We start from the raw sequence: 26,158 nt of genomic DNA on the forward strand, positions 1-26,158 counted from the left end.
TTGTGACCACCTGCAAGTGCGGTGAGTGCCTCAGGCTTTAAAATTACAGACGAGAGGTTGACTACTATGTTGAATGGCGGCTGTGGTAAGGAAGTAGAATTCTTTGTCAGGTTTTCGTATTTTTTCAAGTGCCGACTTCGTATTTTTTCCAACTCTTTTCTTGCCGATGCGCATGAGACGTCATAAAGTATCGTCCAAAAATCATGGTCGAGTGTATTCGAAAGCTCTTCCTCTAGTGCCCGTACGGTTTTGTTTACGTCGGCAAGGAGAACGTGCATCGCAGTAATTTGTTCTCTTAACAGGGCGAAGCTAGTGTGATTATAAATGCGCAGAGCTTTCTGTGAACTAAAATGGTGCTTCAATTTGACACAATTAGGGATTACCTTGTTATCCCGGCAGCGTTTTAGGAACGTCAGACGATTTAGTTGTCTGGATATCTTCAACCTCATTTTGTGGTATTAACAGGCCTTTCGTGAGATGGAATCTCCGTGGATGATCAAAATTCTAGTAGCAAGGCTTATACGTTGGTCATACATAACTGGTAATTAGTTTACAGAATTAACAACGCATATAAAGTATAATTTATTAAAGGTAACTTTAATAAATAACTTCTATATTTCGGTAACGTCAAGTTGCCATCTTCAGGAACACACCAGGTAGGTCTAGAGGAAGTGGTTGGTCTTTGGTAGATGTGTTCGCTATTTGGCCACATGGCTCAGACTCACTCCACTCCTTCCTAACACACTTAAACAACCAACACCCCAGAGTCCAGTTCACCTTAGAAAAAGAGGAAAATAACACCCTTCCCTTCCTAGACACTTTAATCACCCGCCAGCTTGATGGATCTTTGGTTTTCTCTGTTTACAGAAAACCCACCCAATACTGGCAGATACATTCACCAGCAATCCCCCCCCCCTCACAAGAATATGGGGTTATAAAAACACTATATAACAGGGCAAAATTAATCTGCTCAGATGACAAGGCCCTAACTACTGAACTAAATAACATCCACAACACTTTCTTAGCCAATGGCTATAACCCCAAAAAATACTCAAACCAGTAAACCACAACCCCCCTCCACAATAAAGATTACACCAAATCTATCAACCATCCCCTACATCCAGGGCACCTCTGAGAAAATAACCAATATCCTCAGAAAATATGACCTTACTTCCTGTTACAGACCATATAAAAAGTTGGTATCCCTTATCCGCTCTAACAAAGATCAACCACTTCCCCTAGACCTACCTGGTGTATACCAGGTCCCTTGCAGCCACAAATTGTCCTACTTTGGCCAAACAGACAGAAAAACAAATATCAGGATTTCAGAACACAAAGACTACACCTGGTTTCACCAGTACAGCCGCTCTGGGCTGGCAGACCATGCCTTAGATACCCACCATAGAATTCGTTGGAAGAAAACAAAAATAATACACCGCAGCAAGTTTAAATATGAGAGATTATTCAAGGAATCTTCAGCAGCTGTAAAAAATGTTCCTAACCTCAACAAATTTGGGTGCATGAAACCCCCAAATTTGGGAGACTTACATTTTGAAAACTTCAGCCCAACTACCAAGTCAACCAAATTAGCCCACCAGAGGGCACCATTAGGACTTTAGGAACAATATTAGTTTCTTGCTTTCTTCCTCATTTGCTTTTGTTAGTGCAGGGTGCACATATCATATCTTTATGTTCCTGAAGATGGCAACGTGACGTTGCCGAAATATAGAAGTTATTTATTAAAGTTACCTTTAATTAATATACTTTATATGCGTTGTTAATTCCGTAAACTAATTACCAGTTATGTATGCCCAACGTATAAGCCTTGCTACTAGAATGTATAACTGAGAGGAGACCTCCACGTAGCCTTTAAAGGAATGCAGAGAACCGACCAGGACTTCTTACCTAATGTCCAATCCTCACCTTCTCATGGTGCACCCTGTTGGATATCTACCTGGATAATGAACGAACGAGGATAGGCTGGCAATTTGGGATTTAGCCAACCAAATTGTATTCTTATTGGCTTAAACCAAAATACAAAATGATAGTACAACATGACAATATTTCATGCCAGCTGGGGTGTCGCCAGGTTAAACAAGGCCCCGTTGTTTTCGCCAGGAACCAGGGCAAACAGCAAAAAGTCAGATACTGGAACAAATCTGAAAAGACACCCCAACTCAACATCACCAGAGTTAAGGATCGGTACTATCAATCAACATAAGAAGTCTGAATGGCAAAGAAATGGAGCTAGCTAAGGAATTAGATAAGTACCAGATAGACATAATAAGGGTGATTGAAACAAAAAAAGACAGAAACTGGTGAGATCTTTCTGTGCAATAAATACAAAATGTTATATTCAGGCAATGACAATCATGGAAAAGAAGGAGTAGCCATAGTATTCAACACAAAATATGAGGCTAATCTTCTTGAATGGCAGTCAGTCTCAAGTAGAGTAATGTGGGCAAATATGAGAATGAGGAACTGGACAATGAGACTTATTTGTGCCTATGGTCCCACAGAAGGTTCTACTAAGGTAGAAGTGGAGAAATTTTTTGACGCTTTAGAAAAAGCAACTGACACAATGAAAAAGGAAAAGTTGGTCCTTGTTGGAGATCTAAATAGCAGAGTAGGAAATGATTGTGAGACATACAAAAATATTTTGGGAAAATTTGGAGAAAAGAGCAAAGCTAATAATAATGGCAAATATCTGTCGGATTTCTGCTCAGGACATGGACTGGTTATTACTAACACCATGTTCCAACATAAAAATGTGCACAAATTCACATGGAGAGAAGAGGCAAGGAATAAGAAAAGTCTCATTGACTACGTTATTGTTGATAGTGATGTTTTCTCCCTGGTGCAGGACACCAGAGTGTACAGAGGATTTGAAATTCGAAGTGATCACTATTTAGTCTTGAGCAGCATAACAAACATTGAATTTCATATTGAAAAGAATGACATGTAAGAAAGTTTTAAAGCGAATAAAAGTTGAGCAGCTCTCAGATGTGAACTGTAGACTAAAATACACAAAGATTATTGAAGAAAAAATGAAAGAGTTTGAGAACAGGAATTAAACCTTGGAGATTCAGTGGCAAACTCTGAAGAAAACATCGATTGATTCTGCCAGAGAGGCATGTGGTGAGGTTGTCTGCAAGGATAAAAAAATCAGAACTCCCTGGTGGACACAGGAAGTTAAAGAGGCAGTGAAGGAAAAGAAGGAAGCATATCAAAAGTTCCTGGCAAATAAGTCAATTTTTGCTCTTAGAGAATACAGAGACAAATGTAAGAAAGCTAAACACTGTGTAAAACTAGCTAAACAAAAGTCATGGGAGGACTTTGGCAAGAACATAGAAAATAAATATCAAGAAGTGGCAAAATATTCTGGAGGTTGTTGAAGAAGCTTAGAAATGGAGGAAAGAGTGTTGTAAAAGGAGTTAGAGATGATAAAAGTGACAGGAAAACATGAAAAAAAGATATTCTTAAGTATGGAGTAATTACTTCAAAAAATTGATAAATGAAACAAGCAGTGATAGCACAGTGGTACAGAGCGTTTTAACAAGAATAAAAGTGATTTTGTGTGTCGATTTATTACTATGGATGAAACTAATTCACCATTACACACCAGAATCCAAACAGCAGTCAAAACAGTGGACAGAAGCCAGTTGTTCAGTGCTAACGAAGACAAAGTCGGTTCCATCACCAGGAAAGGTCATGGCATCAGTGTTTTGGGATGCTAAAGGCATTTTGTTTATTAATTATCTTGAAAACGGTAAAACAATAACCGCAGAACATTATTCTAATCTTTTAACCAAACTAGATGAAAAAATTTGTGCGAAAAGACCCAGTTTGCAGAAGAAAAAAGGTCATCTTTCATCAGGACAATGCACCTGCCCACAAAGGTGTTTTGGCAATGGGAAAATTAAGGGATCTGCACTATGAATTGTTTGAACATCCACTCTATTAACCAGATTTGGCTCTCTCTGACTTCTGTCTCTTCTTAAAACTAAAACTCTTCCTCGCTAGTCAGCGTTTTTCTTCGAATCAAGAGATGATTGCAGCTGTAGAGGGGTATTTTGCAGTTCTTACTGAGAACCACAACAGGAATGGGATAATGGCGCTGGAGCATCACTGAAATAAATGTATTTGTCTTAAGGGAGAGTGTTGAAAAATAAAAAATAATCTTGAAATTATGAATTCGTTTTTTCATTGTTAGGCCGAGAACTTTTCAGACCACCCTCGTATAATGGTAGCAGAGCACAGTGAAAAAACTTCCATCAACTTATCTGTAATCCAGAGAATTTTAATAATAAGGTGTGACACCTTTTGGCAACTAGCATATGGAAATATGACTTCTCCATTACTTCCACATTAGTATCACTACCTCTGGGTTTGGCTCCCACTGATGAGACCTCAATAAAGGTTGAAACTGGGCTGGATAGTGACCCTTCCCTTAATGCATAGCATTATACATGTCTGCAAGATGTGCTTTGTATTATGGGATATTAAGGCAAGTGATGAGAACCTATACCACCTTTGCCACAGTCCTAAAAATACAGGGTAGCCATAAAATAACTTTCTCTTTGGAGTCATCATCATCTGTAACTAAAACCAATAAACGGAATTAGACCAAATTTTATACCGAGACTTTTGAAGGCATGGGGATTTTGATTTCCACAAAAAAAAAATTAGTACCAAAAGTCGCCAACAGGGGAAATTTTGGCGCTGGCAAAGCCAAAAACAAGCAGATAATTACATTAAAGGCAGATAAAATGGAATAATAACATTTCGACGGTGTAAGCAACAGCCGTGTCACTCATTCCAGTTGGATATGCGACACGTTACAATGATAATAAGAATAATAATAATTAAACTAAAACAACAACTTGCGAGAAACAGACAAATTAATGTAGTGATTGAACTCACAGGAAATAATGTTTTATTCATCAGAATCATGGTCCTCTGGACTACATGCATGATTTTCAATGTACTGACCTTTCTTATGTACAACAAATTGCATCCGGTGTGCGAAATGCTCTACAGCTGAGTGTAAGGAGTCTGATTGGATGTTCATAACAGCCAGTTTTATGTTTTCTTTCAAGACATGCAAGTTGGGAACGCCACCAATATACACAATCTATATACACAACAGATTTCAAATGCCCCCACAGCCAAAAGTCAAATGGAGTGATGTCCGGGGATCAAGGTGGCCATGCCGTCAGAAAGAACTGACTGATAACCCTCTCATTGCCGAAATGCTGGCATAAAAGGCGATGTACTGAACGTTCAATGTGTGGCCGTGCTCCATCCTGCATAAAAATTATTGCGTCCAAACATTGTCTTTGCTGCAATGCAGGAATGGCAAAATTTTCCAGCATTCGTCGATAAATCTCTCCAGTAATGGAGCAGGTTACAGGACCTGTAGGGGTAATACGCTCAAAAAAAGTATGGTCCTATTATGAAATTGGCTGTGAAGCCACACCACATGGTTACTTTTGGAGAATGCAGTGGAGAATACTGGATCGCTTGGGGATGTTCAGACACTCAAATTCTGCAGTTGTGAGTGCTGACCGACCCATTCAGATAAAAATGAACCTCATCACCCCACAATATTCTCCAAGGCCTGTTATTGTCAACCTCCATTTGTGCAAGAAACGTTAACGTGAAGGTCATGTGCTTATCATAATCTGTGGTAGTTATTGCGTGCACATGACTGAACTTATACAGATAGAAGTGAAGCATTTTCTGTAAGATTTTCCAGACTGTACCATAAGCCATAAAGTTTGCGAGCTATGGCACGAGCGCTTGGACTAGTACTGGTCCCTGTGTCATCGAACACTGCAAGTAGCAACGTCTGTTACTGTCTCTTCTTTCACTGCTTTCAGTCCTCTGCCAGGTCTAACTCCTAGTGATCCAGTTTCTTCAAACTTCTTAATCATAGCTCTCAGTGCTACAGCTGACATAGGACCTGTAAGCAGGTTATGAAGCCTTTTAAATTCTCGATGGGCTACTACAGCATTGCACTGTTTAAGGTAAAGCAACTTAACAAGAAAAGCATGCTGAGGCAAGGTAGGATGCATAATGAGCACAATTCGACAGTCATTTGAATAACTGCCTGAACGTTCCCAATCCCTTTATAAGTGGAATTGGTGGCGCTGCTGTCATGTACACGCAGCTAAAATTTGCATAATCCTTTTTACCTGCGTTTACTGCAAATATTTGACTGCTTTCGGCTCTGCCAGTGCCAAAATTTCCCCTATCGGCGACTTTTAGTACTAAATTTTTTTTTCGCGGAATTCATCTCCCCATGCCTTCGAAAGTCTCAATATAAAATGTGGTCTCATTCCATGTATTAGTTTTAGTTACAGATACCTCCAAAGAGGGAAAGTTAATTTATGGCCACCCTGTACTTCAGGTGCAAACTTTGTTTGCTTACACTTAGATAAAGGATTAAACCAACTATATAATTTGTTACCATACAATATAGCTTGCTATTTGATATAAAATTAGATGCAAAACTGAAGAATTGTTCTTTTTCTTTGAATAATCAGAAATACAAATCTAATACATAAACACAGCTAATACAAAAACATGAATCAGAATTTGGTTAGAATTAAAATACATTGGCTACAACAATCTAATATCTATTCCATGGCACGACACCTTGTGAGTTCAATACTTGATTTCCAAGTACATACTACTAATAGGAGGTATCAAATTTAACTCATTTAATCTGCAATTTTTTCCCCCCATTTTGCTTTGGAAAACCAGCAGATTTCAATGATTTTTTTTAATGCATTCCAAAAGAAAAATTATGGTAACATGAACATTCAGTGGCATCACAGCAGATGGGCATAAACTATGAAGCACCTGCAAAGTCAACATTTCATTTGAGTCCTCAATGTCCACATGAACATCCACTCTATTTATTCAAACTGTAGCAAATGTGGAGTGGGGGTACCAATGCATTCACTAAAGTAGAAGTTTAAAAAGCATATTTTCTTACATTTAAAAAAAAAAAGAGTAACTTGCAATTTTTTTTTTTATAAATGTAACTTACTTTTTGCATACGGAGTCGTAATTGTGAAGTCAACGTTGAACCACTGGCATGTCTCACTTTATCTAGATTTGCCACAGATTCCTCTCCAGCATTCTGAACAATACAAACAATATGCTTATTACTAATATAATTAAAGATATTAAAAAAAAAAACATTAGTATTAATAAGAATTTACAATACTGTAATTCACACAGTATCCAACCACTCATTATAGCACCATTAGTGTTTGGCCTCTATTCTGAAGTTGTCATTCTGGACTAATCACTGATAAAAAAAATAATACTACTAAATAAATAAAATTTAAAAAAAAAAAGGCAAATGCCATCTTGAAGCACAAGTCTAATGAGTGGCTTAATACCATGTGCTTTATTATATACTGTTTATTCTCACTATAGTCAACTGGAATATTTTGTTATAGTGGATACTAAGTAAATTTTAGAGTAGTATTGTGCTTACAGGACTTTTCAGAAGTTTGTTATAGTGGTGCTTTGTAATAGTGAGAGATGAATCTATCACATGTATTGTAGTGATATGTTAATATGTGTGCTAATTTTATTTAAGTCATTTACTCCATTTTTCCTCCTCGATTACTATGATATAGGTTCCATTAAAATTAAGTATTAGTCTATCTCCTTCTTCAAGAAAAAGCATGGAAATCAAGTTATTGCAAAATAGAGTAACCATAAAAATAACAGATACACAGAAATTGAAAGATAAGTCATTAAAATGACTTATACTTTTGAGAGTACTAGTCATTAAAATGACAAGTACTCTCAAACAAGTACCACAGATATAACTTCCTCTGCTAGCTGAGATATATGACAATTACATGTAATTAAGTATTATATACAGTCAGTCCTCAACTTATGATCACTTGTACTTATAACAGCCACCCCCATTAACCCACTCTTAGAACTTTAAGAAATTAAAAGATTTATTTATAACATGGTTGTAAAGTCCATAATTTCTAAAATGAATGCTGATCACCGTGCAACACTAAAAGAAAGGATTATAACAATTCAAGGAGATTCGACCCACAAGTGATGTAATCAATACAGTAAGCTGAAGATTCATGTTTCTGGTTTGATCAATCAACTGGCTTTTTTAAAACAGTGTAGGGACAGCAATATCATTCCGAATTGCAAACTAAAGAGAAAATTTACCTCAACAAAGGTGCAACGAATATACCACCGCATGGAGAAAGCGCTATTCAGAGAACAGATCCAGACTACTAGAAAAACTTAGCCGTTATTCAAAACCAGTACAAAATATAAAATCTGAACTTTCAAGGTACTTGAATGCAGATATTTGGATGATCCTCGAAAAGATTATGGACAACACAGCAAACCATATCCTTCAAATGAAGAAAGAAAATCTCATTTCCAAATTTCATAGAATAAAAGATCGACAAAACTAACTGACATATTCAAATTTTTCCAGAGTGAACGGTAACAACTGACCAGAAGCAAGAAACAACAGGAGCTACCAATCGTGTGCAGGTAACAGTAATGTAGTTAACCTATCCAACCACGCCTTAAACAAAGATGAAATCTCGGTACTTAAAGGTCTAAATTTTGCCGCAGTACCCAGATCGATAAACAAACTGGATTCTATTTGTAATATTGAAAGAGGCTTAAGATTCATCCCAAATAACATAGCAGACAAAATACGTTTAGAAACCGCTAACATTTTAAATATAAATCATAAAAACACAATAACAAGCTAACGGAGCATAAATTAACAGCAGTAAAATCATTAAAATCAAATCCAAACATCGTAATAACTAGAGCTGATAAAGGAAGTGCCACTCTAAACCAAACCACTTATTGAAAAAAAATGATCTGCTAGTCTTGGACAATAATACATACCAACTCGTTAACTACGACCCAACCAATAAAATAAAAAATAAAACGGAGAAACTACTTAAATCAATTACTACATGGCCCGAAGATACGATCAAAAAACTACTTCCGCACTACGCTCATTCCCCGAGAATTTACGGGCTACCGAAAATACACAAACATAACACACCACTCCGGCCAATAGTTGAAGGGATAGATAGCCCGAATTATCACCTAGCCAAGAAACTATTAGCAGCAACCCTCACGGAGATGGTAGGTTATTCCCCCTCCTATATCACAAACACACAACACTTCATAAACATAATCAAAGGCATTACATTAGAAAAAGATGATTTATTAGTCAGTTTTGACGTCTCTGCCCTGTTTATGAATGTCCCAACCAATGACACAATCCTTCTTTTACAGAACAAATTCCCTCCTGATATCACAGCGCTCTTTATGCATGTATTATGTTCTGGTTATTTTGTATGGCAAAATGCTTTCTACCTACAAAAGAAGGCACAGCCATGGGCTCGCCATTATCCCCCCACCCCCATTGTTAACTTCTACATGGAACATTTTGAGCAACTTGCTTTAGATTCCTCTCCTTTAAAACCCTAAGTCTGGCCTAGATACGTTGACGATGTTTTTGCGATCTGGTCCCATGGCTGCCAGACACTAGACAGTTTCCTTAGCTACCCAAACAAACAACACAAATGCATACAGTTCACAACTGAGAATGAAAAACAGAACACACTTCCGTTTCTAGATACACTTGTCACGCATCTTCCTTCTGGCAATCTTTCCTGTACTGTTTACTGGAAACCGACATATACCGGCCAATACATACACATAAATTTCTACCCCCATCCAACACAAAAACTAGGTGTCATTAATACTCTAAAAAAACAGGGCGTTGAAGATCTGCTCCAATGAACATGCACTGAAAGATGAATTTAAAGTTATCAGCAATACTTTTCTAAAAAATGGTTACAGCCAAAACACTATTAACAAAATTCTCTACAAGACCTCAATTAAAAACAAAGATAAACCAGATTACAATAAAACTATAACCATTCCTTACATTAAAGAGACATCAGATAAAATAAAAAGAATACTACAGCAATCCCTCGATTAGTGCGCCTAATGCTTTCTTTAAAACAGGCGCATTAATTGAGAACAATAACCTATGAAAAAATGTATAATTTGTTCCTCGGATTTCTTTTTTTGACCATTAATTTTTTTAATAAAAGAATTAGGATATGTATCGGGGCCTAGTTAAAGGAAAACCATGAAGCTGAAAGACAATAAAGCATATTCAGAAAATAAATTTATTATTCTGCTTCTTAACAAAGAATTGTTTGGCAGGCATTCTGTTTCTTTTTTTCATACAACTGATGGTATGGCCCTATTGCCTCTTGTGCAAATTTTACTGGTTCTCTCTTCACCAGGGTCAGTTTCTAAGCATTGCTGCTTAAAAACTTCGATTGTACGAAAACTATTTTCAAATTGTTTCTGTGAAACCCCTTTGGGCTTGTCAGTGATTAAATTTTCTTCATATCCTTCAGGATCTTCCCACTGTGCACCTAAATTTAGCATGTCAGAATCTCAACTTATCAGAATGAGATTTAATTAACTTAGATTCATTTGAAAAGCCTCAAATCATTTGCGCAATGTAGAAGAATGTGCTTTCAAACGGCTCGCATATGGCTAGCAGTAATTTCATTCGGCTTTGCGACTTTATAACCAGGCTGAGATTTCTCTGATTTGGCTAGAAAAGTCTTGGAAGGCATTTGCTTCCAAGAAAGAGGCCGGTTTCATCGACATTAAATATTTGTTGATCGCAATAGTCTCCTTCTTACATAAATTCTTTTACTCATGATTAAAGGTTAGGAAAATAATTTAAAATAAAAAAGTAAAGAAAACAATTGCACGTGATATGATCAGCAAAATGATACGTAAAGCAGACAACATAAATTTTGGCAGTAAATTTGGAACATAGTGTACATGGAAATAGTGTAGTATGCCATTAAAAAATAACTTTGTAAAATGTTTCAAATTGGTAACTAAATTATTTCATCTTGTGAGCGATTTTTTAAATAGTTAGCCAGAAAAAATGTATAGATAGAAATTTAAAAAATCTGTAACATTTTAAGATGTATATAGGTGCACTAATCGAATTTGGGTATTGAAAAAAAAAATGATGCACTAATCGGGGAGCATTAATCGAAGGATTGCTGTACAAAAATACAACCTCAAAGCCACCTTTAAACCTCCTGCAAAATTAAAAAGCTTACTCAAATCATCCAAAGACCCACTCCCTCCGCTGGCCTACCCTGGAGTATACCATATTTATTGCACCTGTAACATACCATATATAGGGGAAACAGGATGCACAATTCCTATCATACAAAAAAGAACATAAATGACACTAAATGTCATTAAGTCATAACATAAATGACAATAAATAACTATGGTGAAGCTGGCCTTTCTGATCATGCCATATGAACACCTTACATAAAATTGAACTGGAAAAGCACCAGTTGTTTACATCACACCAAAACATGGTATGAACGCAAATTTAAGGAAGCCTGTGAGATTATTATCAACTGCCCCAATCTGAGCAATAATGGTCTAAAAATCCCAAACATATGGAAGGCACATATTCGACCCAAGGAGCCTTCCTCTCTACGAGTAACTATAGACAGAACTGTAGATAATTGAGGATTCTAAATCAAAAATAACAATTGTAATGCTAAAAATAGGACATCATTATTACTGAAAGAAAACTGTCTATAAGAAAGAATGTTTGCTCATGTTATCATAAATAAAATTTAGCTTGATGCAGTTTCTAAATAATTAATTTGTATTTTTTTTTTCCCACTAGAGGTCATGCCAGTAGAATAACCTGTGATCAAATTGTTTCTCTAGCTTACTGTATGTAATGTAACTCAGCTTGTCCTGTATATTTGTATATGCTCCAGATGATCTTAATATGAAGATCGAAACTTCAGGAAATTAAAAGGGTTGTAAAGTTCATAATTTCTAAAAAGAGAATTTATTATAACGGGACAGTGAAATCGTAATGTGTAAATGTGGAAGAGATCTGTCCAATTTCAGTTCATGGGTACATCTTCAAATGCAGTTTGATTGACAGTTCATAGCTGTATGTAATTCTTTGGTAATTCTGTTCGCAGTTCAATAATAACATTTGTCTGAGTAATGTGATATTGATAGTGATGACTGAACAAGTAACATGGAATGACATGTTTATCATAACTGAATTCACTGAAATCAGTGTAATAATAGGCCACCAGTCAGTAATCTAGCAAACATGAAGGAATGCAGGAATGACAGGCAATCCTTTGTCTGGTGGACAGGCATGAAGGATTGCTTTTAAGCCTATCATGGTAAGATACCTTTTTACCATGACAATAACACAGATGCTTGATACCAATACATGCATATAATTGAAATAATTAACTATTTCTCCCTGTACATCTATTTCAAAATGTTTTAATTATCCTGCTTTTTTTTTTTTTACTTTCTGAATTTCTTTATTTCTCCACAAGTGTACTACTGAAAGTATGCGATACCTGGGTTGAATAAAGTATCAATAACATCAGTTCATTATTATTTCCATGTCTTCAATACTTGCAATCTTGAAACAGTTTCTCGAGAATGATGTACAAACGATTCTATTTCATTACATGTACAAACGATTGTATTAAGTTCTATTTGACCTATATTTGGTCACTATTTAAAATTCAACAATGCATGACTCAATACTGATATCTGCAGATGAAATATAGGAAAAAGGAATTTTCTTCATAATTTCTGAAAACATTTAAACAAAAACTTTTCATAGTGGTTCATCCCTTAAAAATATAATAAATAAATAAACAAATAAAAATTTCTGTTTCTGCCTTGAACGTGATCTTCTCTAATTGCTTTCAGTCATCATCATCAATTTCCTGATGTTACCTCCAAGGGGTGTTCAGGTTACTATGACAGCACTATATGATTAAGTTTACATTATTATTAATCTCCTATCAACAATTTTCTTCCAAATCAATCTATTACTTGTGAGCATTCCAATATTGTCGTATCTAACATTTCATGCTTCTAAAGCACTTCTGACTGAATCAATCTCCACCAAGACCTTAGTCTTCCTCTGGGTCTCTTTCCTGCCATATACACATCAAACACCTGTTTTGCTAACATTGTATTATGTTCCTGCTGACACATTCATGAATGATGTCAAGTTCCTTTCTAATATCTTTTAATATGATTCTGCCATTGATATCATCAGTTCACTCCCCAAATTTGTCTTGAAACTTTCATATCTGTGGTCTCTAGTCTTTGATCAAGTGCTTTATTTCTAACCCAAGTCTCAGATCTAACTTAAAACTGGTTTAAATAGTGTTTTGTATACTGCTTGTTTGGTGTTTTGCTTAATTTCTCTCTTATTCCATATAAATTTATTCAGCTGGCCACTCGGCATACCAGCTTTGCTTGTTCCGTTGTCTATTTCCAGATTTAACCTGCCGTCCTCACCAAATTCTGTGCTTAAATAGCTGAAATATTTTACTTGTTCTATAGGATCTCCATTCAGAATGCATCTGAAGTTTTCTATGCTCCTACCTATTTTTCATAGTCTTGGGTTTTTTTTATTGCTAATTTATATTCTAAATTTGTTACAGCTGTCATTGAATTTAGTTAGTGAATCCTGGAGACTTGCACTAGATATGTTTAGGAGTACAACATCATCTGCATAAAGCAAACAGCTAAGTTTGACATCTCTAATTCTAATATCAGGCTTGATGTCACTTTCTTTCATAATATGATCCATATCAATGATAAATAAGATTGTAGATAATGTGCATCCATGGCTTACCCCTGATTTTACATCAAACCATTGTCCTGTATTTCCTTCAATTCTAACTGCTGACTTACAGCTTAAAGATAGGCTATGTATTGCTTTGTATTATGTTCCAGTTTCATTTATTCTAAATACCGTATTTGCCAGCATATAAGACACACTTTTTTTCTTTGAAAATAGGTCTGAAAAACAGGGTGCGTCTTATATGCCAATACTCAGTTTTTTTATTACTTTCATTTCTAGAAATTTTCTCTGTTCCGAGTTACATGATTTCTTTCTTGCTTATTTGCAGTGTGCGAAAGTATTCCAGTTACATAGAGTTCAGTGGATGTGCATGCACTGTCATCAACGATCACAGCTGTGTTCCTGTTCTTTTAAACTTTCCAGTTGTTGTCACGGTTGTTGTGAACGGTGATAAATTTCTACCGTTAAATTTTCTCTAAATTTCTTGGCAAATTATGGCTGAAAAACACCGGCATTGCTACAATATTGCATACGAACTATGCGTGATTGCATATGCTAAAGAACATGGAAACAGGGTTGCAGAGAGGCATTTCGGGCCACCCCACTGGGAAAATGGTAAGAACTTGGCGGAATCAGGAAGAGGATCTAAAAAAAAGCAACTCACAGTAAACATATACCTACGAAGTAGAAAACTGCAAAATTGCCAGAACTTGAGGCAGCACTGAATACTTGGATTTTAGACCAAAAAAAAAAGCGGGAGTTTCAGTGTCTACCAAAATGATTATTCATCAAGCGAAAGGGATAGCCACTAACAGAGGGATCGCCACTAACAGAGGGATCGCCAACTTTACTGGATCAACATCATGGTGTTCAAGATTCATGAAGAGATATCAGCTATGTATGCAGACTAAAACAAAAATATTTGTTTTAGGTTCAGTTTTGTTTTATTTGATGTGCCCTCAAACAAAATTGTAGATTTCAAGGGCACAAGAGGTTTTCATTTAGCTCTGGAGATGAATTTCTGGGTTTTGATGAAGAAGATTAAAAGGTGGGTACTCTTTTCTAGTTAGATTAGGTATTTTTTGAAAGTAGACCTACTTATTACTTTATATTTGAAATACTCTAAATTCATTATAATATTCAGTGATAAAGTTTTTTCTTAAAAAATGTGTACAAAAAAGGAGGGTGCGTCTTACAGGCCAGTGCAACTTATACGCCGGCAAATACGGAAATTTTAGTATTTTGAAAAAGTTTCACATGGGCATCTTGTTATATGCCTTTTTTTTAGATCTATAAAACTTAAGTACAGATCCTTGTCCTATTCCCATGATTTCTCAAATATCTGCTGACTTATTTACTAGGAACTTTTGATATGCTTTCTTCTTTTCCAGGACTGCTTTTTTTTTTAACTTCTTGTGTTCACCATATTTTTTTATTTTTCTATCCTTGCAGACAACTTCAAACCACATACCTCGCTAGATGAATCAATCAATGTCTTCAGAGTTTGCCACTGAGACTCCAAGATTTGGTTCTTGTTTTCAATTTGTTTGTACGGTCAAGTCTACAATTTAATTGTAAAAGAAGTACAACTTTAATTCTTTTTAAACCTTTCTTACATAATGCTCTTTTCAATGTGATATCCATTTTTATCCTGCATAGTACTAAGTAATGGTCACTTCCAATTTCAGATCCTCTGTACACTCTAGTGTCCTAAACAAGGATGAAGATCTCACTAAATGATGTAGTCAATAAGGCTTTTCTTATTTCTTGTGGTTTAAGCCAATCATCATCAAATTCCTGACATGTACCCTCAAGAGGTGTACAGGATATGATAGTACTACATGAAAAATTTACATCATTACTAACTTCCTATCAACAATTTTCCTCCAAATCAGTTTGTTACTTGTCAAGACTTCAACATTATCAGATATTATATTTCTATCGTCTAAGGCACTTTGTACTGTATCAATCCACCTATATCTTGGTCTTCCTCTGGGTCGTTTTCCTGCCAACTTGTTTTGCTAATCTTTCCTCACCCATTGTTCAAGTGACCATACCACCTGAGATTAGCTCTGCTAACACATTCCTGGATGCTGACAATATCAAGTTTTTTCCTAATATCCTCGTTTTTAATATGATATTGCCATTGATGAAATCTATTCACGTCTCTAATCTTTCTCAGGACTCTCATATCTGCGGTCTCTAGGCTTTGGTCAAGTGTTTTACTTCTGACCCACCTCTCAGATCCATAAGTTAAGACTCGTTTGTACACTGCCTTGTAACTAATTTAGTGTTCAGACTAATTTCTCTCTTATTCCATATGAATTTATTCAATTGACTTCCTACCATACCAGCATTGTTGATTCTGTTGTCTATTTCCATATTTAATTTGCCATCTTCACTAATAATCGTGCCTAAGTAGTTGAAATGTTTTACTTGTTTCACAGGTTCTCCGTTCAAAACACAGTTGACATTTTCAACGATTCTGCCTATTTTCATTGTTTTTGTCTTTTTATTGCTGACTTTCATACCATATCTATTACAACAGTTATTCAATTTAGTCAGGAATCTTGCAAACTTGTAGCGGATTTATTTAGAAGTATAACATCATCCGCATAAAGCAGAGCTGACATTAACATCTCCAATTCTGATATCATGTTTAATACCACTTTCCTTCATGTGATCCGTATAGATAATGAATAACAGAGGGGATAATGTACATCCTTGTCTCACACCAGATTTAACATTAAACCATCTTCCTCTACTTCCTTCAATTCTAACTGTCAACTTACAACTCAAATAAAGACTAAGTATTGCTTGATATAATGCCCCATTGACACCATATAACCGTAACGTATTGAATAGCTTCTCTCTTGGCACAAGCCTTTTCCAGATCGACAAAACTTAAATACAGATCTTTGTTATATTCCCATGCTTTTTCAACTATTTGTCTTAAAGTGAAGATCTGATCCTGACAGCCTCTATTTGGCCTGAATCCAGCTTGTTCTTCACCAAGCTTTTCTTTCACAATTCTTCTCAACCATTTCTCAAGTATACTGGCATAAATCTTGCTTGGAACACTCAGTAGGGAAATACCTTTGTAATTCTCACATTCAGTTTTATTTCTCTTTTTATATATGGGTACTATTAGAGCTCTACTCCAATCATCAGGAATTCATCCCTCTGTCCAGACCTTCTGAACCATGCAGTGCAGCCACTGTAAGACTTTTATACCACTATCAGTGCCGGATTTAGACTTGCTGAAGTCCTAAGCTATACAAAACCCAGAGGCCCCCTACTGTTTTAAATTAGATCAGCTGTCTCAGAAAAATTTTAAATATATATGCCTTTTTAATATATGAAAATATATTGTCTTTTAATTTTTATTAAAAAAATAATAGAGTATGCGTTTACAAAATCACAGAAATAATTATATAATTAAAGGGTTTTAAAAACGACAAATAAGGCTCAAAAAAGACAAATTAGAAATTTATCAATCACTTTTACAATGCGCCAAAATTATTTTAATGTTATATTTAAAATTATTTAGAAATTATCATCGTGATATGTCTGACTTCATTTGAGTGATTTCTCTACGAATATTTTTTTATCAATTTTTATATTTTTTTGTTTTTTTATTTAAGGCCCTCGGTAGATTGCGAGACCCTAAGCTGTAGCTTTTTTAGCTTATATGTAAATCCAGCACTGACCACCATACTTAGCATGTCAGTCGAATATCATCTACTCCTGCTGCCTTTCCATATTTCAAGCCTTTGATGGCTTTTTCTACTTCAAGTATGGATATGTATTCCTGGCTGAATGCCTGTTGAGTGCTTTTTACCACTGTGCTATCACTGCTTGTTTCATTTAGCAATTTTTCGAAGTAATTACTCCATACTTCAAGGATACCTTTTTCTCCCATTTTCATGTCACCTTTATCATCTCTAACTCCTTTTACAGCACTCTTGTCTCCATTTGTAAGTTTCTTCAACAACCTCCAGAATATCTTACCACCTTCTTGATATTTATTTTCTATCTTCTTGCCAAAGTCCTCCCATGACTTTTGTTTAGCTAATTTTACACAGTGTTTAGCTTTCTTACATTTGTCTCTGTATTCTCTAAGAGCACAAGCTGATTTATATACCAGGAATTTTTATGTTGGAACATGGTGTTAGTAATAACCAGTCCATGTCCTGAGCAAAAATCCAACAGGTATTTGCCATTATTATTAGCTTTGCTTTTTTCTCCACATTTTCCCAAAACATTTTTGTATGTCTGACAATCATTTCCTACTCTGCTATTGCTCAGAAAGATCTCACCAGTTTTTGTCTTTTTTGTGTCAGCCACCCTTATTATGTCTTTCTGGTATTTATTTAATTCTTCAGCTAGATCTCCAACAAGGACCAACTTTTCCTTTTTCATTGTGTCAGTAGCTTTCTCTAGAGCCTCAAAAAATTCCTCCACTTCCATAGGCACAAATAAGTCTCATTGTCCAGTTCCCATTCTGATATTTGCCCACATCACTCTACTTGAGACTGCCTGCCATTCAAGAAGATTAGCCTTGTATTTAGTGTTGAATACTATGGCTACCCCTTCTTTTCGTTGATTGTCATTGCCCGAATATAACATTTGTATTTATTGCTCAGAAAGATCTCACCAGTTTTTGTCTTTTTTGTGTCAGCCACCCTTATTATGTCTTTCTGGTACTTATTTAATTCTTCAGCTAGCTCCATTTTCTTTACCATTCAGGCTTCTTACATTGATAGTACCGATCTTTAACTCTGGCGGTGTTGAGTTGGGGGTGTGCTTTCAGATTTGTTCCAGTAGCTGACTTCGTCCTGGTTCCCTGGTGAAAACAACAGAGCCTTGTTTAACTGGGCAATGCCCCAGCTGGCATTAAATTTTGTCATGTTGTACCATCATTTTGTATATTGGTTTAAGCCAATAAGAATACAATTTGGTCGGCTAAATCTCAAATTGCCAGCCCATCCTCGTTCGTTCAGTATCCAGGTAGATACCCACGCACCATGAGAAGGTGAGGATTGGACATTAGGTCAGAAACCGTGGTCGGTTCTCCACGTTCCTTTAAAGGCTATGTGGAGTATAATTTGGTTGGCTAAATCACAAATTGCCAACCCATCCTTATTTGATCAGCTCCCATGGATACCTACTAATGGGACAACACACCATGTAAAGGTGAGGATTGGACATTAGAGAAGCGACTGGGTCAGAAGCCCAAGTTGCTTCTCTGTATTACTGAAAAGCAATGTGTAGGTCTCCTCCCATTTATTTGGCTTTAACCCTTAACTTCTATGAATAACATTTCAGTTATTTCAATGTATAACATCACAACTATGTGGACTGCTGATAATCCAAACATTTCCACAACAAAATGGCTAACTGAAACCCATGGCCACCATAAGTTCATAAAATATCCCATTAAAATACAATCTTTCATTTACATTTCTTGAAAGAACAGAGATTTAATAAAACTTCAATGCAAATAATAATCAACAGTTCTGCTGTTTTCGCTGATGACAATGCTGTTGTCAAAATAATGGATATAAAAAGTTTTGTTCAGTTTATGTTTCTAATTGCAATAAACCTACAACATAAACAGTACCTTACCAAAAAAGCTACAAACTATTGAACTTAGTACTGTATGCTTCATAAAATTCAATGATGAGCTGTCATTGGGTATTAAGTCAAAATGTTCCCTGAAGAAAGCTTTTCTGATACAGTTCCCTGAAATGTAACTTGAAATTCAATTTTTTTTTTTACATATGATAATTCTTGAATTATCATATGTAAAAATGAATCCTTTGACCCTGCTCCTTGAGAAGCAACCTCGCAAGCGAAATGTTATACGCTGAACACCATTCCTTTCAAATAATGTGTCTGTAGAGTCAAGTCACCTATTTCTTCCTGCTTCCCACATCCACAATATATCAAAGTTACAAGTAGACAATTCCTTTGAAATGGCTGAAATACTTTTATGAAGTTTTTACTTAAAGTATTCATTTATGCAAATTTTAAGATTACGAAAATTTAACTATATGCCAATTTTATTTCACTTTTTTAAGCAACAGTTTTTCAACATTCAAAGGTTAACTACATAACTTAAAATTTTTGTTCCATTAATTAATAGTCTTTTCCCATTTTCTCAGAAATCCTCTCAAATATAACTTATATAGCAGCTGCCCCTCTTACTATAAAAGTCACTAACAGCCATTTTCAAAATTGTGTACTTTTTTTTTTTAAAAAAAACAGAAATTAACTTTTTGCAAGTTTGAAATATAGTTCTAAATTAAGTTCCTTTTACATTTTTTTTTTAAATTTGTAATAACTAAGCTATTTTAATTTCTTAATGAAAAGCAATTCATGAAACTAGTTTAGAATTTTATTTTAATTAGTGAACTTACATTTCTATTTATTTATTTTATTAATCTGGAAAATTGTTTGTCTAGTACAAAAGTTTTGATTAAGTCCATGAATTTAAGCTAACTGTAAGACTTGAAATATAACAATTCTTTGTGCACTAATATATGACGTGACTATCAAATTATTTAAGGAATTTACAACATATACTGGAATATTAATTAAAATAAACTTTAATAAATACCTCCTATATTTTGGCCATCTTCATGGGAACATACAACTATGACAATGCAAGCAGGCACTACAAAAAGTAAATGAAGCAGAAGAGAGAAAATTATTGTTGTTCCTAGAGTCCTAAAGGTGTCTGCTAGCAGGCTATATAGGGTTGTCTTGGCTGTTGGGTTGAAGTTCTCAAGATGCAAGCTTCCCAAATTTAAGGCAGTCTCATGCACCCAAATTTGTTGAGGTTTAGAAAGTTTTTTTTAGAGCCGAAGCTGATTCCAGGAATAATCTTTCATATTTAAATTTGCTGTGGTGTATTAACGTGGCTTTCTTCCAACGTATTCTGTGGTGGGGTATCCAGAGCATGGTCTGCAAGCCCAGAGTGGCTGTACTGGTGAAACAGGATGTAGTCTTTGTGTTTCAAAATCCTGACATTGGCTGTCCTGCCTGTTTGGTCAAAGTAGGACAGTTTACAGCTGCAAGGAAGCTAGTGTACCCCAGGTAGAGGAAGTGGTTGGTCTTTGGTGAAGCAGATAAGGGATGCCAATTTTTATACAGTTTGTAACAAGAAGTCAGGTCATATTTTTTTTAAGATTTTGGTTAACTTTTCAGAAGTTCCCCAGATATAGGAAATGGTGATGGATTTAGTGTAATCTTTGTTATGAAAGGGGGGGGGGTTAACTGGTTTTAATATTTTTTGGGGGTTGTAGTCATTGGCTAAGTAAGTCTTAAGGATGTGGTTTAGTTCAGTGATTAGGGCATTGTCATCTGAACAAATTAATTTTGTCCTGTTATATAGTGTTCTTATAACCCCATATTGTTGTGGGGGAAGTTGGGATTGCTGGTGAATGTATCTGCCTGTATGGATGGGTTTTCTGTAAATAGAGAAAACCAAAGATCCATCAGGATGGTGAGTGATTAGAGTGTCTAGGAAAGGGGAGACTGCTGTTTTCCTCTTTTTCTAAGGTGAACTGGATTCTGGGGTGTTTTAAGTGTGTTAAGAAGGAGTGGAGCGTATCTGAGCCATGTGACCAAATAGCGAACACATCATCAATGTAGCAAAGCCAAACAGTGGGTTTTTGTGGGGCTGAGTTTAAGGCTTTCTCTTCAAAAGTCTCTATAAAGAAGTTGGCCAGTGGTGAGGAGAGTGGTGAACCCATGGCTATCACCTCTATCTATTTGTAGAATTTTCCTTGCCAAACAAAATAGCCTGAGTTCATTGTGAACTGAAATAGGGCTGAGAAGATATCGGGAAGAAATTTGGTTTGGATGAGCTCTAAAGTTTCCTTGAGTGGAACATTTGTGAATAGGGAGGAGACGTCAAAGCTGACCATTATGTCAGTATGTTGGAGTGACAGAGTTTTCTATACTGGCTTTGAAGTGGGCTGAGTTTTTTTGCATGTGATGGTGTATTGCCAGTATAGTGTGTGAGCGCTTTGGCTAAATGTTTGGCTACTTTGTATGTGGGGGAATTAATGCCATCCACTATGGGACAATGGCACATTTTGTTTATGTATTTTTGGAAGTCCATATATTCAGGGGAGGGGGTCTAGAGTGAAAAGGTTTTAATATATGACATAATATATGGGATAAGTTATATGGCTTAAGATAATATTTTTTATGATAACTTTTGAATGCCTCAATTTTTTTTTTCCTTGCTTTCAGATGAATAATCCTTTATAATGTCTAATGAACATTTGGCATTCACCATCATTTATTGTAGATGTTACTGCAGAAATACAATTACTTAATTTTACTTGCTCAAAGAGCATTTTGTCATCATTTCTATATCACATATACATCATCCACAGCAAATGTTTTAAGGTTGGTACTTAATGGAGGCAGCATTAGTGATCAAGCACAAACCAAAAGACTGTATTCAAGGTGTGCATATGCCAGAGAACATTGGATGCATACAGGTTAGTGCTGCAGAACACCCAGAAACACTGACAAGAAAATATGCAACTCAGCTGGGTATAGCCAGATAAACAATGCAGCAAATTCTCAATAAAGATTTGGAATTATTTCCATACAAAATCCAATTAGTGCCTAAATTGAAGACAACAGACAAGCCAAACTGATTAGAAGTTGTCTTCTTTGAGAACTTGTAAACCAAGATAGAAAATTTATGGTAGAGCTGATCATGAGCAGTGAAGTTCATTTCTACTTAAATGGTTTTGTCAATAAACCAAGTTGTTGATTGTGGGCATCAGAAAATCCTCAATTCCTGAAGAACAAATCATTCTGTTCAATTTACTGTATGGTGTTGTGTGAGCAATGAAAAAGTGACTGAACCCAACATCTTTGAGAATGATGAGGACAAAGTATTATTGCCAATGACAAACAATACAGATAAATGATAAATAACTTTCTGCAACATCTTATTCTTATATGTTTCAACAAGACAGAACCACAGCTCCAACAGCAAGAGAAACTACAGTGCTTTTTAAGCAGTTTTACAAACATTGGATGGCATAAATAGTCAAATTTGACTTTTTTTGTGTGGGGGGATATTTAAAATGTATATACTAATAGGCCACAAGCACTAATTAATCTAAGAATAACATCAATGAACAGATTGAAATATGAATGCCAGAAGTTTTAAGAGCTGTGATGGAAAATTTTGCGCAGCTTTGTGAAACAGGCAATGGAAGATTGGGGGACACATTAAACAAAAGACATCACAAGTAATCTAATAATAAAATTTTATAAGAATGAAGTAAAATTTGATTGCATAAAGTTTGTTTTAATTATCCCACTAGCAGTTTATTTCTTATTCTCTACATAAATTCCAACTGTATTAATATATTTTAATTTACAGTATACAACTGTAATTATAAAGATTGAAAGAATGCCGAAATTTTTGACAAATGGAATATTTTATAAATACAGCTAACTCACTATAACAAACTACTAAAAAGTCCTAATGAACTATTCACTATGCAGAAACTGTTCCTGTGGTCCCTGTGAGTTTGATAAAAAGTTTTATTATGTGAGAAATTCTGTCTGAGTTTTTTTCTGATGCCATTATGCCTTGATAATTAATTTATTATTATCAAATATTGCTTTGTGTAATTTAATATTCAACAATCCTGAATTCCTAATTTTAAAAATTATACTCATCCACTGGATTAAACACGTACTGGATGAAGTTCTCCTACTGGATCTCCAGGTTTATTAAGTTCAGCAATAGTATGAGCACATGCTCTTCCAAATACAACTAAATCTAAAAGAGAGTTGGCACCCAACCGGTTTGCTCCATGCACAGAGGCACAAGCTGCCTCACCACAAGCATAAAGACCAGGAACCACTTGATCTTTCCCAGATACTTGAGTGACCATCTGCAATAATAATAAATATATATATATATATATATATATATATATATATATATACACACACACCCACACACAGACAAAATCATACAAAACAGGGATGATATTTCCAAAGCACTTGCATTAACTTTAACAATCTTATATGATTCAGTTTAAATTATACATGTCACAGAATGCTTAAGAAAACATGAACAGCTCAAGGAAAGGTAACTAAAATATTCTCACAAATATGATATGGCTCAAAGCAAACATTAAAATTTTGCTTGGCTATAAATTGTATGACAAAATGAAATCAGAAAATGAAATTAGACGAGATTAAATTAGTAACTATTTATCATTATATCTTAATCTTATATAAAGATCTCATTAGAATCTTATATAAAGATCTAATAGCTAGACAAAAACATAAATTATGTTTAATTTTCATTCATTGACTTAAGAAAATGTATGTCAATACCATGATTACTCAATGATATATACTTGATTTTGTTGTGAATACACCAGAATCAGAGAACTTTCTCTGCTTCAAATGAAGTAGCAGAGATACTGATAAGAGAATGAAACTTAAGTTCTTAAAAACTTCTATGACATTAGAACTGGAAGTTTTAATGGTTTTGAAAATCTCCCACATATAAAAAATCTCCACAGGTAAACAGAAAGGCAACTACAAAACTCAGTCCAGAATTACCATCCTGAACAAGAACAGGAGATGAATGCTGTTGAGAACCAAATGATTCTGCTTATAGGCAATGTCAGGAACTAATATGTTTTATTCCTGGGTAAGTAAGGAAGTTGAAAAGATATTCTGCAACATTTAATAAAAGCCAAAATATTTCTAAAATTAAAATATTTAATTAAACCATTAATATATATTTCATTTTGAAAATAACACTCACAAATGAAAGTACAGAAAATGGAAGTCTTTAGTATTAAACTGAAATCAGACATCCATTTTTATTCTCAAAATCCTTCTTGGCAGTCATGCACAAGAAAAAACCTGGGGAAAATACTCTAAAGAAAAGTGCTTTAAATACTGATTTTTAAAATGACTTTATATACTCATCCAGTTCTGAAAACGCTGTCAGCATATTTATAAGTATCACACTCCTGAAAAGCTAAGATAGCATATCAGCAATCGATAAATAAGATTATGGAAAAAGAATGTCATTTAATTAAAGTTTGCAACCACCATTTCCATAGCCTTGTACTACACATTGCATTGTCCTGTGTAGAGTTATTAATGTAACATGACTATCAGCAAATAGAAAATAAATGAAAGCAAATTCAGTTTATTTGAAGTAAGGGTGATTATATTTGGTTAGTTTTCTTCTTGAGTTCCTTATAAACATTCCTGTCTTTCAGTAAGTGATCCTTCTGGCATAACTAACAAGTGCAATTTTTAGACATCGCTTCTGGGATAAAGCCATAATTAAGCTTCAGTCTTTTCAAATGTACTCCAAATATAGAAGATAGGAATAGTGGTGTGTTGCTCATAACAGCTTTCTCAGTCAATAACTTTCACATCACTTTTGGTCATAGCCAAAGCCTTTCTCATCCAGGCTTTTAGCTTATTTTGAAACTGATTTTACTTCTTGAGAGATATCACGGAATTCCATAATCTAATGCCGCAAGCCAAAGCCTTACATCCAGGCACTAAAATTGAATCATGTCATGCTTACCCAAGAGGCAAGTGCCACAAATTGTTTAGTGCTTCCTCTTCATGTATTGATAAAGTTTGTAATGTATGTATTTCACTGTTTTCCATATTGAATTTCCATAATTTTTATTGTTATCTAAAAATAGTACTAGTGAATAACAGAATATTATACTAATCCACCATACTGCACAGCCAATAAAAAGTATGTTTATTGTAGCAATAAGTTTTACTGTACAGTAAAACCTACACTGCTTGGAAAGAAGTCAACAGACACTATAGTGTGAGGAACAAACAGTGGCACCTACCTTAAGAAGTAGGACCTACTTTCACTGTGATGACTGCAGCAATCCTACAGGCCATATTTTCCAGAAGCGTATGATAGAGATCAATGGAAATTTTGGACCATTCTTCCTGTAGGCATGTAATGAGGTCCTGGACTGTTGTAGGGCAAATGTCCCTTGACCTTGCTTGACACTCCAGTTTAACCCACAGATGTTGAGACCAGGGCTCTGTGGAGGCCAGTGTGGTGATGTTCATGTCCACAAACCATGCAGTTACAGCAGCCTTATGACACTGTGCATTGTCTTTCTGAAAGAGACAATGGTCAGTTCCATAGAAATGTCACAAAGTAGGAAGCATTGTATTGTCCAGAAAGTTCAGATACCTATCGGAGTTCAATGTTTGTGGCACTGCAAACAGAGGTCCAAGGTCAAATCAGGAAAAACAGAACTATACCATCACATTGCCACCTCCTATTTCATAGTTAAGGTTATGCCCTCTGGTAAGAGACGTTCACTGATTATCTGCCACATCCGTCCATCT

At 35.3% G+C, this 26,158-nt stretch overlaps 1 protein-coding gene across 1 annotated transcript in view; it reads right to left on the minus strand.

The window, feature by feature from the left end:
• The window catches only part of SdhA (succinate dehydrogenase, subunit A (flavoprotein)), a 311,617-nt gene that overhangs the window by 56,852 nt on the left and 228,607 nt on the right, over window positions 1-26,158 (minus strand). The window contains exons 11-12 of the mRNA XM_090411417.1: window positions 23,488-23,685; window positions 7,058-7,150 (exon numbers count right to left, since the gene is read on the minus strand). Of these exons, the coding sequence (XP_090267543.1) occupies window positions 7,058-7,150; window positions 23,488-23,685 (291 nt within the window). The remainder of the gene's footprint in view (window positions 1-7,057; window positions 7,151-23,487; window positions 23,686-26,158) is intronic.

This window comes from Typopeltis vanoorti, chromosome 21 (assembly GCF_054136105.1).
Source record: "Typopeltis vanoorti isolate ZY-2024b chromosome 21, IOZ_Tvanoo_1.0, whole genome shotgun sequence".
NCBI classification, from domain to species: Eukaryota; Metazoa; Arthropoda; class Arachnida; order Uropygi; family Thelyphonidae; genus Typopeltis; species Typopeltis vanoorti.